Source organism: Pundamilia nyererei, unplaced genomic scaffold, assembly GCF_000239375.1.
Source record: "Pundamilia nyererei isolate P.nyererei 1_Seehausen unplaced genomic scaffold, PunNye1.0 scaffold00141, whole genome shotgun sequence".
NCBI classification, from domain to species: domain Eukaryota; kingdom Metazoa; phylum Chordata; class Actinopteri; order Cichliformes; family Cichlidae; genus Pundamilia; species Pundamilia nyererei.
The window spans coordinates 269,011-282,976 of NW_005187542.1; the positions used below are offsets into that span (position 1 = coordinate 269,011).

At 43.4% G+C, this 13,966-nt stretch overlaps 1 protein-coding gene across 3 annotated transcripts in view; it reads left to right on the plus strand.

The window, feature by feature from the left end:
- LOC102194868 (vang-like protein 1) overlaps positions 1-10,151 on the plus strand; it is a 71,286-nt gene extending 61,135 nt beyond the window's left edge. For 2 of the 3 annotated variants that reach the window (XM_005744224.1, XM_005744226.1), the window contains 4 exons: positions 5,060-5,220; positions 9,028-9,175; positions 9,268-9,502; positions 9,836-10,151. In XM_005744224.1, coding sequence (XP_005744281.1) covers positions 5,060-5,220; positions 9,028-9,175; positions 9,268-9,502; positions 9,836-10,096 — 805 coding nt within the window. In that variant the 3' untranslated portion in view covers positions 10,097-10,151. The remainder of the gene's footprint in view (positions 1-5,059; positions 5,221-9,027; positions 9,176-9,267; positions 9,503-9,835) is intronic. The other variant, XM_005744225.1, reaches the window with a different exon arrangement.
- Positions 10,152-13,966: the final 3,815 nt, after the last annotated feature.

Below are 13,966 nucleotides of genomic sequence, written 5' to 3' on the forward strand. Positions count from 1 at the left end.
TTATCGGGACGATACAATTCTTATATCGGGATATGAGATTTTGGTCATATCGCACAGCCCTATTGCTCTAAGTGTTTAAGGGGTTATTTGTCCCAGGCGTTCATTGGCACCATTTTGGAGCATTGGTGCCATTGTTGACTAACAAATTGAAGACCTTTGCACTGAAACACTCCATCCACACATCTTCTACCATTTATCCAGATGTGGGTCGTAGGCACAGCAGTCTAAGTAGAAATGCCTAGGACCCCCTTTCCCCAGCCACCTCTTCCAGCCCTTCTGGGGGGACACCAAGGCATTTCCAGGCCAGCCGAAAGACACAATCTCCAGCATGCCCTGAGTCTGCCCTGAGGCCTCCATCCAGTTGGACATATCCAAATCGTCTCACTCAGGAGGCATCCTAATCAGATGCCCACACTACCTTAGCTGGCTCATGTTGATGTGGAGGAGTAGCAGCTCTACTCTGAGCTGCACCCAAGTGACCTATCTCCTCACCCTATTTCTAAGGGAGCGCCGCCGCCACCTTTCAGAGGAAGCTCATTTCTGTCACTCATATCCACAATCTCATTCACTACCCACAGCTCGTGGACATACAGTAGATGAGGCTACACTAAAACTGAAAACTTTGGTACAGCATCCACATCACTGTCTGTCAAACATGGAGTAGCAAAGGGTGGCTACTTTCAGGAATCTACAATATAAGACATATTTAGAGTTATTTATTAATTTTGCTACATAATTCCATATATCTTGCTTCATATATTTGATGTCTTCAGTATGTATCTACATTGTAGAAAGTAGTAAAAGTAAAGAAAAACCATTAAATGAGAAGCTGTGTCCAAACTTTTGACTGGTAGTGTATGTTCCTCCACACTACGTTTCTAACGTTAACCGTGTACCGTGTACGTTAACCTCATGTTTTACCTGAATTGAGAAAGGATGTATAATGTAAATAGAATTGGTCCTAGCACAAAACCATTTTTTTGTTTGGAAAAGCAGGATGGAAATTTTTAAACTGTTTTTTGAACATTTCTGGCTCTTTTCAGACTTTTTTTTAAAAGTAATCAGTGAGCTAAAATGTGGGGAAAAAAGAAATAAAATTGCTAAGCATCAGCAGGAACAGGTCAGACAAGTTAAAGCGTTTATTGGTCTGAGCGGTGTGTTCGCCGGTTGCCTTGGGGGTGTCGTCCTTTGTAAGCCGTGCCATTCATCCCTGCACGGCCGGCAGCAGGCCCAGCCTCGCTCTGTTGTCCGTCTGTGACTGTAAACACACAGCTAATTAGTGCTCCCTACAGACTGCAGCGCGGCATCTGGTCAGCCTGACGCGCACAGCCATACACAAACGGAGGCACGCCTGTGTGTGTGTGCATGGATAATTGCACCATATACATGCAAATGACAGATTTGTGCACACATTGCCTCAAACACGAGCAGCGTATCATACAGAGAATCCCAGACACACTAGTGGGTGTTATGTTTTCCCAGCCAACCTCTCGTGTATGTTCTCTATTAACAGGCGGTGGCTGGCGCTGCTCACATTCCTGCTTTTCTGGCATCCATCCTCAGCCTTATCATAATGAGGACCCTATCCTGGGCCCTCAGGCCCCGGTGGCTTGTTTCTGTCTGCCTTTGATGCCAATCTGAGGGCCAGAGAAGTTTTTTTTTTTTTTTTTTTTTTGCTTCGTTGTTTGACCGGATGAGTCGAATACAGAGTGCATTCCTTACCAAGTTGTTAAGAGAGGAGTGGTTTAAACACATTCACAGTTGGGGGGACTTCCCGCTTACCGAGCATTCCTGTGCATCAGAACAGTGATCAATCACCTCGCTCTCAGAGGATCTGGTTTATGATTGAACTGCAAAGTTTTAAGAGAAGGTTCTTTATTTCCGTCTCTGAGTTTGCATTCTCCTTGCTCTGTGGGCCCAGTTGAGCTCCTCGGTTTGAATTGCTTTGTGTCATGTTTGCTCTGCTTAATAATTGAATGAACTTGGGAAGAAGCAGGGACTGACTCACTATTTACGTAAGTTACAGCTAAACAATGGTGCTGCCTAGTGTGAGTGCTTAATGCAGCACAGGGCTGTCTGGGTGTTATCACACTTTCTGCTGCCTCTTTGGCGAAAATGAGCGCCGACTCCACTCGTGCTAAAATAATCAACACCCTGTGATTTATTTGTTTTTCTGAAGCTGGAGATCCCATTAGAGATTATCTGCTAAAATCTTCAGAGTTTCTCTAAATGCGTATGTGCACTTTCTTTTTGAAATATCAGTAAACAGTGTGTGAGCCTAACACCTGATTGTATAACTAGATAAAGAATTTTGTGTTAATTTGCTGTGTTTCTGGTCTTGAGGGCTTTTAGGCAACTCTCTGCTTCTTAGGGTCAGAAACATTCAAACAGAAATCAAGAACAAAGTGCTGTCTCACTTCCAAGTTATTGAAGTGGATACAACAGGGTGCTAATCTCTGAGAATGATCACAGAGTCAATATTGATGCCATTATTTCTCGGTGATCTGGCAAATAAGTCCATCCATCTCATTCCCTAACTACCCTGCTGCGATCCGACAGTGCCGATCACTGCAGCGCCGTGCCGCCGGGCAAAGAAATCATCAGACTGAAACTGCATGAATCCTATGTTAAATTTAGAGAATTAAGCTTGTTTGATTAGGAAATTGACAAGACCACGCTTGTTTATTTTAAAGATCCTCCTGTTCAAGCATGTTGTACAACCTTTAGCTGTCATCTTAGCTCACTTAAACTTTTTTCAAAGTTTTTCAAAGTCTCAATGAGATTAGTGGCAATGAAGGCAGCCCAAATAAAAAAGTCCAGCAAAAACACTGTCTCGAGATCTGTATCTTCACCGTGTTAGAGGACATAGTGCGAATGTGGTGTTTAGAGTCTTCTTCACTTTTCTCCGGTGTGTAACAAATCCTATGGATCAACATGAGGAGACATCCTCTGTCATTGAAAAGTATTTCTTAGAACTCTGCTTGCCTCTGGTGATGTTAGTGTGAGCTCACATACATGTGACTGTCATCAGATGGCAGAGCGGTAACAACGAATGACTTTTTAATGCTGCCTGGGTGATTTCCAGCTCTCTGTAATACGTCACATGACGCATTATTTAATGTAAGGTTTGCTTTAGAAGCAGGAATGTTAAAGGTCAGAAAAAGGATATAAGAGCTTTCATCAGTGAGTCTGTATTCATTTTGCCTCCTTTGGGATAATAGGAAGCGCATGCTGCAGACTAGCACGTGTTGTTGTTTGGGTTTATTAAGTTAGAAGAATGACACAGGACGGCTCACACAATGAATGAAAAGAGTCCAGTGTTGAGCTGTAAAGTCTTGTTATGTGCTAGTTAACAGCAGCATCTGCTGCCCTCCTTTCAGCCAAATGCAGGGTGTGAAACTGAGCCCATGATGTTGCTACAGAGTTGGTACCGTTGTTGAGACTAACTGTGAGTTAAAAGATATCATACGTAACATTTAGACTAATTAACATCTATGACAGAGTTATACTCACGATCATTCACACTCTTGTTGATACCTACACCAAAATCACTCGTTAACCTAGTGAGCATGTCTTTGGACCGAAAAGCCCTGCAGGTACAGAGAGACATGCTAACTGTAAAACTATTGATGTGAAGCTATAATGTTTTGATATAAAACTGCAAACCTTTTCCAATCAGCGATCACATTTTTGAACCGTGACACGAGAGTCGGTATTTATAGTCAGCTGATATTAGCATGACTGCTGTAAAGTATTGGTAAACGCAAGTAAGGCTGTAGTGTCGCTGCTTGAGTAAGTGTGTCGTTTTGGCGTTATTTACCTTTTTATTTGAAAGAGGAACCACAGAGGAACTATATTATTATCAAGCCAGTGATTTATGACCTTTATCGTGTGAAAGTACTTTACCTGTGTGCAGGACCTGGCATGCTTAGTGATCCATGGTATAAAGTATCAGGGTCTGGGTTATACACTTTGAGCTCACTTTGAGTCTCTGGCTTCTCTTTCATGCTCGTGACTCCTTCTGTCATCTTTGCGCCTCTTGTAACCTCAAACATCACTTCCTTTTCTTGGTTGGCTCTTAAACACCTGTAAGGCAACCTTCACCCTGCAGCTCGTAGTGGCCCCCCGTCTGATGTTTGTGAACATGCAGCTTTCACCTGCTGCTGCTCACCATGTACATGAACAATTATATAAAGGTATAAATGTGAATAGCACGCCACGTCTCTTCTAGCTCTAGCTCTCCTTTTTTCCACCTCATGATTTGTCTTTTCCTCCAGGCTATAAATCACCCTGCCTTTTCAAATCTTACGTTTGCCAGGACGAACAGTGAAAATAAATTGCATTAATGAGACATCGAGGAGAAGCAGAAATCCGATTTTCTGTCGCAGTCTTCAGCTCTGACTAATGCATTAATGTAGTTCCAGAGGATTGCGGGTCATCCGGTGATGAAGATCTGTAAATGTTTTTGTCACTGGTTCTGTTCTCTGTGTTTTTATCTTCACTTAAATCTCGTCAAGCACAGCAGATCCACCTCTACACTGTGCATTATCTTCTAGACGTGCTGATATTCTGTTCTCCAAGGTGGTTTTTTTGCGTCTTTAAGAATCATTTCCACTTAGTCATTAAGTATTACTGTCAGATCTTTTCATTTCAGTTGCTGCACTGTTCCACCTTTGTTCCATATCACTTCCGTCCCCTCGCTCTGTCTCTCTCTCCCTGTTTTATGTTGATGGTACTGTTAGTCTGAAGAAATGCTAGAAGGGTTTTTCTTCACTCGCAGAAAGTTTTCAAAGAAAGCCAGAAATGTCTGTTGGCTAGTGCTTCCTCCTGCTTTTTGCCTTCTGCCTTTTCGCTGTGCGTTTGTATTCAGCAGGAAGGCTTGTAGAATTACTACGGCTATTTTCTAGTCTTTGGTGTTAAACATCCCGTGGCTAATGTTCCTCACGTCCTGCTCTCAGACCTGAAGCTCTCATGCTGGCCCAAAGCTACCTGAATTCCAAACTCAAACATTTCCTGTGGCTTAAACTTCCCTTTGATTTTCCCATTTCTTCCTCTGCAGTATTCAGCGGGCAGCTCTGGCCATCATAGAGCACTACTACTGTGACTTTCCGGTTCATAACCCAGCGCTGCTTTCCGCCTCCAAGTCCCGCTCTGCCAAGCATCTGGCTGGCCTCAAGGTGTACAATGTGGATGGTGAGTTCCCAGCAGCCCCTGCTGAGGGTGAGTGGGATGCTTCATGTCTTCAGTGATTTTGATTGTTCTTTGTGCTCTGGGGTGGTGGATTCTCAGAGGTCTGCTTTTCCTTCCTTATACTGATCTGTTTGGGCAAACTGTGTGTTTTACTTATTACAACTATCTGTTCAACAAACTGATTATTGTTCAGTCTTTAAAATGCTCACGGACACTGAATATTTCCCTGTTTTCAGACTGACCCACAGCTCAGATCTTTTATCCCGTCTTCCTTCTCTCACCCCAACTAGTCACAGCAGATGGCCCCGCCCCTCCCTGAGCCTGGTTCTGCTGGAGGTTTCTTCCTGTTAAAAGGGAGTTTTTCCTTCCCACTGTCGCCAAAGTGCTTACTCATAGGGGGTCATATGATTGTTGGACCTTTCTCTGTATGTATTATTGTAGGGTCTACCTTACAATATAAAGCGCCTTGAGGCAACTGATGTTGTGATTTGGTGCTGTATAGATAAAACTGACTATAAAAATTGAATTGAATTGAAATCTATAGATTTAAATAGGATTTTGACATTTAAGAATCAGTGACATTCGGTAAATGAGTGATTAGACACCAAAACTGTTTCTCAATTCTTGTTAGTTTAAATGATGTGGATTAGTTATCTCATATTCAGATTTGTAGTTTGACCACTGACCCTTTTTAAACAACATGTATTTGATATTTGAATTGCCATAATGCCTTTAAACTCCAAGGATTCATATTCGCGCGTTGCCTTTTTTTGGCAAAGTCTCCAAATCTTCTCATTTGAAAACTTTAACAGCAAGTTTGTCTAATATTTTGCTTAAAAAGAATCAGCCTCAACTGTGATCCAGTCTTCAGGGTCATGTTGATTGTCTGGTCACAATTTCCCACACTACATAATGAGATATGACTTGTTTTGTTTAATGACAGAGCAGCAAGAGTCAGACTGAGAAAACCAGCAAATGTCCAACGATTGGCAACATTGTTCCAGTTAATTAGGCTTATTCGCTTAAACGGTTCTGGTCTGTTTATGACAATTAAACTAAATATGGCTGTCTCTAATTATATTTAATATAATATCTGCCAATATTTTGCCCTCATTTCAATGTAATGTGACCACTTAACTGGCAGAATAAATACATCTTTAACACCATTACACAGAGGCCACATTGTTTTTGAGTTAACTGTTAGAAACTGCGTTTTTGTGCAGCAGTCGTTCGCTCCAAATGACATTTCAAGTCTCTGCAGGTCGAATCTCCTTAGCTGTGCTGGAATGTGCTAAAACATATAACTGCCTGGAAGGAAGAAAATTGATCTGCAGTCTTGGCATAATTAGAAAATTGACCAGTGTAGTATAAAGCACAGGTGATTTGTAGCTGATGTGTTACAACATGCAAAAAAAGTGTGGCTATCTATATCGCCCCGGGCGCACCTTCTGGAGCAGGTGGAGTGTTTTAAACTTGCTCTTCTCTCTGTGTTTTTCCTCACACTGACGCTAACCCGTTAAGACATCTTTAAAGCTAAACTGAAAGCCTACCTGTTGGACAGTAAGTAAATGCAACGCTGCCACCAATAAAAGTACCCTCACAGCCTGCTGGTGCTCGCTTTAAACAAAGATATTCCTTCAATGTACTTGAAATGAAAAGCCCCCACCTCCCCCACCCCACTTCCACCCACTCCTATTCTCTCTTTGCATGCCACAGGTTGATGAAAAAGTTCAGCGTTGTCCTTACAACAGCTGGCAGAATGCAACACAAACCCTCGATTAAATTATTGCAGTCCCTTAAGTGTACTCAAGCTTCACTTAAGTGCACTAACTCGACTCCCACCTCTCGGTTTGGTGTTTTATTTTCCTGCCATTTATTTCCCTCCTTTCTTCCTCCTCCTCTCAAATGTTCGTGGGAGGCGTTGACGGAGATGGCTGATAAATCAATAGCTATTACAACACCAGTATTCTCATTTCTCTCTCGAGCCTCATCCTCCTTCATTTTCCTCCCGCAGCAGCTGCTCGGGGACCCCTCCGTCGCTCTCATCGCTCTCTTGTCTTGAGCTTTTACTTCCTACTTCTTGCTTTCTGCGGCCACACTGCTACTGTAATAAATAATTCTGACTCAGGGACAGACGATAATCATTTCTTAATGAAAAACTGGTGAAGCTCTGAGCACAAAACAGCCGTAATACTCGATTAGACTGCGTCCAAATGGCTTCGGGTGAGCTTTGTGATTCCTGGAACAACATTTTAACTGTGTTGTTTAGTCAGCTCAAGTTTCTGTGACTGAACTACCAAATCAAAGAAGCGGAGTGAAATACAGTCACCGCTGTTACAGGTATTTCCTGTTGCAGTCATGAGTGATGGTGCCACTCTTTCAGGCAGCATTAAAAGTCTGATCTGCGTTTTGGATCGTCGTCCCACTTTCTTGTCTGATTGTATGACACATTCCTGAATCTGTGGAATATTCTCATTTCTGTACATGCAATGCTTCCTAATATCCATCGCCCCAGCGCTGGATATTATCTCCCCATTTCTTAACAGTTGGCGACAGTTCTGCTTCATCTACATGCAGCCTAACATTGCTCAGACTTTAAAGAAAAGCTCTTTTTAACCACGGCTGTTAACAAGATTAGTATCATTTTCACTTGAAAAGTCCACACAGCATTTCATGTGTCCACAGGTACCTAAGCAGTTACACACAATGACACTGTGTGAATAGTACAGGTGGGACTCACCACACATGAGATTCATGATTTTCAACATTTTGTGATACGTACATCTGTTAATATTATTTTATTGATGTAGCTTTAAACTGTGAACTGGTTGTAAACAGGATGTACGATCATGTGGTGTGGCCTTATGACTTCACAGTGTCGGAGAATTCCCAAGTTTATTTGTAAATTTGTGGCTTTAATCTCAGTAATCCTTCTCCTAAACTATGAACCCCACTGCTCGGCTCGGTTTGTATTTGTTTTTGTTTTTTTCCAGTATCAGTGCCCCTGAGAAACCATCATACTCCAGATTATTATTGTTCACACCAATGAATTTTCACATTTGAGAGATACAGTCTTGAACTCTTGAAGACCCTCTAGACTACTTTTACTTCCACTCGACTTCTAACCGACACGTGTTTCTGTTGTAAGTGTGTCTCGTAGAGTTATTTGAAGTCTTCCGTACAGAAAGCGCCACATGGCAAATTCCAAGTGCACCTTCCTTCCCCTGACATTTAGTGTAACGTTTCCCGCCCGTAAACCTCATGTCAGTGCAGTGATGCCAGGAGCAGAGTTGGGAGGGGGGGTCCATGAATTATTCTGTTCATGCTCGATCCCTGCCCCGCATTAATAATTCACCAGCGCTGCCATCTTTTAACCTGCATTAACATCAGGCGGGGTTCATCAGCCGCCTCCGATTTCTAATTCTAAAAATGTAAACTTTTGAAGTTGCCCGAGACCCTCATTTAATTGCACTCCCCGTACCTCCTGAAGGCAGAGTAATGGAAGTGTTTGCATATCAATGGCCCGTACATGGGGGAAGGAATGCGTTTTGGATTTTCCACTGATGACATCGCTCGGAACAATAAAAAATTCAGACTTTGTGCAGCTCTTCTTGTCAGCTTCTGGGGTTTTAAGTGTTGCAGGTGATAAAAGGAAATGGACTGAGGTTTATGTGCATTAATAATCTCCCCCCTTCACTCTAACAGCAGCTTGTTCTCTCACATTGCACTCTGTGTCATCACCAAAGATTTCTTTCTTCCTTCACCGGCCGCTACCACCTGTGAACACTCTCATACATGCGTTTAACCCTTCCCGTCAATCTGATTTTGCCGCGGCAGGTCCCGGAAACAACGCAGCAGCGGGAATCGCCCATTCTCAGTCCAGAGCGATGATCGCAGCTGCCGCCCGCCGCAGAGACACCAGCCACAACGAGCTGTACTACGAAGAGGCCGAGCACGAGAGGCGCGTCCGCAAACGCAGAGCACGGTGAGTCGGTCAGATCAAAACGCGTTTCAAGCAGTAAAACACAAAAGCCTGCTGTTATTGAAACTGCTGTTGTTTGCTGTTTCCCCTCCCAGGCTGGTGGTGGCAGTAGAGGAAGCGTTTACACACATTAAGCGCATGCAGGAGGAAGAGCAGAAAAAAGCACCTGGGGATGTTATGGACCCTCGAGAAGCAGCACAAGCCATCTTCCCATCCATGGCTCGGGCTCTGCAGAAGTACCTGAGGACCACCAAGCAACAGCACTGCCACAGCATGGAGAGCATCCAGCAACACCTGGCCTTCTGCATCACCAACAACATGACGCCCAAGGTCAGTCCTGTGACCTCTACACACGGCATTCGGCCTTTCTTTGGGGGTCATTTCAGTGAATTATATTTATATAGTGTCAAATAAGGTAACGAACCTACAAGGAAAACAGAGAGAAAAACCCCAACAATCGTATGACACACTACGACCAAGCAAAAGTGGGAAGGAAAAGCTCAATTTTAACAGGAAGAAACCTCCAGCAAAACCAAGCTCAGGGAGGGGCCATCTGATAAAGACAGGACATAACATGCTGTGGAAGAAGGCCAGAGATTAATAATAACTAATCTTTAAATGCATTTTTATAATATAATGGTTTCATACTTCCTTCTTTTCCAGGCGTTCCTTGAGAGCTACCTGACTCCAGGTCCAACCGTTCAGTACAGCCGGGACTTCTGGCGAGCCCGTCAGTGGACGCTGATCAGCGAGGCGTCAGTCACCAGCGGCCTGAAAGACGGCACCATCTTCCTGCTCAAATGTGTGGACTTTAGCCTGGTGGTGACATCCAAGAAGATCCCCTACATCCAGATGTCCGAGGAGTACATCGATCCCAAATCACACAAGTTTGTCCTGCGGCTACAGTCGGAAACATCTGTGTAGGACGCCAGATGTTTTATTTTTATTTCACACCCTGTTGCTCTCCAATATTTTCATTTTGGGTTTTGCAGTTTTCAATTTTTACTTTTTTAAAAATATATTATATATGAATCTAGCTATCGCACACGTTTGAATATATTGATCTTTTATTGTTGATAAAATCGAAAAAAGAAGAGTTGCAGCAGGATTTTTGCTCACTGGAGTTTGGACGCGGTTGAGTGCACATGCTCTGTGTGTGTGTGTGTGTGTGTGTGTGTGTGTGTGTGTGTGTGTGTGTGTGTGTGTGTGTGTGTCAAAACAATCACCCCTTCAAACAAGATGGGAACAAGTAGCATTTAAAGGTTGACATCTCCACAGAGAGCAGTTTTTGTGTTTCCATGAGACGGACAGAGCAACAGGAGGAAAGTGTGTTGTTTTGTTGTTTTGTGTACACTTGGAACTATTTGAATATTTTTGGACACCAAAAAAAATAAATGGACTTATATATACAAGAATGAAACAACTTCAGTTTCAGCATTAAATGCACATTCACATGACGGTGGGAATGATCTCAGTCTGCACATAAAGGAAGAGGCACGGCCTCCTCAACACTTTTTCCTGACAGCTGAGACGTCACACTCCACCGTGTCCATCCTGTGGCGTGCGGCCCACGCCCTTGAGCGCTAATTTTAGCAGCCAAAGTCGGGACTCTTTGAGTTGTTTTCAGTTCCTCTCCAGGTGCAACGGAGCACAAATCTGAAACCTTTCCACTCCAGTCAGGAGCGACGCAAGCGTGCCGTGTTTGAACACCAGGGTGAACTTGGCATGAACCGGATAATAGGAGACGCACTGAGATGGACACGTGCCCAAAAACATTTGCCCTGCCTCAGCGGTTCGGTAACCTTCTCAGGGCTTTCATGTCGCCCACATCTGCCTGACGTGATGGAAGGGGAAGGCAGCGGGAAAGAGAGACCCAGCCATCATGTTGGAATTAAAAAGTACTACTGATTTCTCCAGACTTTGGGTTACAAAGCAGATGTATTCATTGTGTGTACATTCTCCTTTAGACCTCAGTTTTCAAATAATGGTTGAAGTTACAGGTAACACCTCTCCCACCTGGCGTGAGGTGGGCGTTAAGTTACCATTGTGTCCATTTTCACAGCACTGACCCTCCTTTTTCTAAACTACTGTCTGCAAACACTCCACGTTTCCTTTATTTTGTTTGGGTTTTGACATATGTATGCACACGTGGTGCAAGTATGCACCTTTTACCTTTAACTTACCCCTGCTGCAATGCTTTTAATTTGAAAATTCAAGAGAAAATGTAAAATTTTCTTCCTCTGTAGTGAAGTGAAAACAGACATTAATGCTTAATTTGCAAGATGAGCAACTAAACAACTGGCTTAAACAAACAGCAACATGTAAAGTCTGATTCCATCTTTCAGGGCTCACAGGGTGTCATTATGTATGATGATAAATCACCAGAGTCTTTATCAGCAGTGAGAGCTGCGGCAGCAGGGCGGAACCTCCTTCCCAACTGGACTGTCTGGTTTTCCTTTACTGCCTCGTCTCACCCCTGTTGTCTGACAATTCCCTCGAGGTCAGTCCTTTCATGGAAGGCTCAGAAGGGATTCTCTCGCCTGCTGAATGGGTTTACACCGGCAGGCCAGAAAAATACAGTTAAATGAAGTTAAAATGACACGTGTCTGTTCCTCTGTTACTGTCGAAACTGATAAAACTGATCTGGTAAAATCACCAAAGAGGGGGAAAAAAAGAAGAGTCGCACTGAGCACGCTCAAGAAGACATGCAAGCAGTATAGCTTTGCCTGTGAGCAAGGTTGTCCCCTACTGCCCCCTGGTGATGCAACACAGCATTGTCACTGCATGTTTTCAGACAAAAAGAAAAAAAACTACTGGTAATTTTATACTATAATTATTTCACTGTAAACAAAATGTTAAAACACCTGCAAAAAAGTCAGATACGTGCTGTTTTCTGTGTGACACGTCCACAGCAAATCTTTTTTCTTTTCTTTTTTTAAATTTTAAACACGTGTCATTGGTCAGATTTTGTACCAACTAACTAAACTTTGTATGATCCTGATGTGATGGTGCCTCCTGTTTTTAAACTGTATCTATTTATGTAAGCGTGTGTGTGTTTGTGTGTGTGCCATTCCAGTTCACACAACCAGCCCCAACCCGACCCCCTCCTCCACCATCTGTCATACTGTTGCCAAGTTACAGTCCTCTGTCATGGATTGGTTTCTGATGGGCGGTTTTCTGATAATGAACGTGACGTTGCAATTTAAGATGTGTTTCGATCTCACAGCGTTAGCGTTTGTAGAAAAAAATAAATCATTTTTATGAACATTTGTAAAGCTGCTGAGTACTGGGCTGCTCTTTTTACTTCCAGGATTACCTTAAGTGTTTGTGACATGTCGAGGTAACCCAGGATTACGCCATCACAGTTCACACTCACTCTAACTTTTTTTTTGTTAGATTTTTCCAGCAAACACATCACAGCCTGCTGTCCAACTCTACACCATGGCGATCCATTTTTAAATGTTCCCAGTTGTAGTCTTTTTTCCTTTCTTATCTCCATTTCTCACAAACTAACAAGTCTTCTGTTCACATCATCGCTATCTCCATATGCACTCGTTCGCTGCCCTGGCTGTATGCTCGCTAACACTCTATTCTGTCGTTGCAAATTAAGCGGCCGGTCGTGCTTAGTGACACGCCTGAGCAAAATATCATCTTTTTTGGCCATATTTTGGTGGCTTTTTGTTGTTATGGAGCTCAGCGGTAATTGGCTTGCCGTCAGCCTGTCAGAGCGGCGCAGCCGGCCCTTGTGGGTAAATGAATGTCAATGTCGCTGTCCAGTGCTGAAAACGAACAACCTCATCCCTCCGTGAGCCCCGGGTGCAAGGCCGCCTGTCGGAACTCATCTGTCCTTGGCTTAATCCCCCTCCCGTACCCACCTGCTCCATTGCAGAACCTGGGTGAGAAGGAAGAGACATTGGTAGAGAGGAAAATGAGGAGCATTTGCATCTAAATGGAATGTTTTCTTCCCTTCATTTCTCTCGCTCTCACTTTTGTGTAATGGCTTGGTTATGTGTAGATGGAGACATGAGAGTAAATCCCCTCTTACTTCTTGTAGCTTTGATTTTGAACAGAAATCTGCACCTTAATTCATCTTACTCCTGTCTTTTCTTTGTTCTTTGCTGTTTTTATTGAACCTTAGTCAGTGTGGTTTTGTAATTCCTCCTCTCCTGGGAGAAAGGAGAGAAATCGATCTTGTCCTTCATTTGGTCAGTCTTCATGTAAAACCCCATCACATCTGATATTCACAGCGACTTTGTCACCATAAAGCACTCGCACAGCATCCAACACTTACACGAGAGAGTATGACATGTCTAGTTGCCCCAGGGTCATGTTTTAAATGTGCACACACTTGAATGTTTCTCATCACCTGGCATAGATTAACTGCAAATCCCCCATCATGATACAAACATCCTATTGACACACTACATCACATCCTCCTCCAGGGGAATAACGAGTCTTGCACGGCCTTGTATTATTAATTCATGCCTAGACTTACAGTTTCATCAGGACTCTGTCCAATCCTCATGCAGCTCGTCGGACCCCAGAGTGCCACGTTTGAGCCTGTCTCACCCTGATTCTTTCACCTCCGACCTCCCCCAGTTTCCAGCGTCCAGGTCCCTACTCACATTAGGAGGCATAACAATACTTAATTATTTACCAGTGTTTGAATAATTCAAGGTGAAACACCCATTTACTGGCTGAGAAAATGTGCCAATCTGATCTGTCCTGGGAATAAGTAAGGACTTCCTTAATGAGGGTGAGAAGGGAATGAAGATACTCACAGGGGTTTTTTTT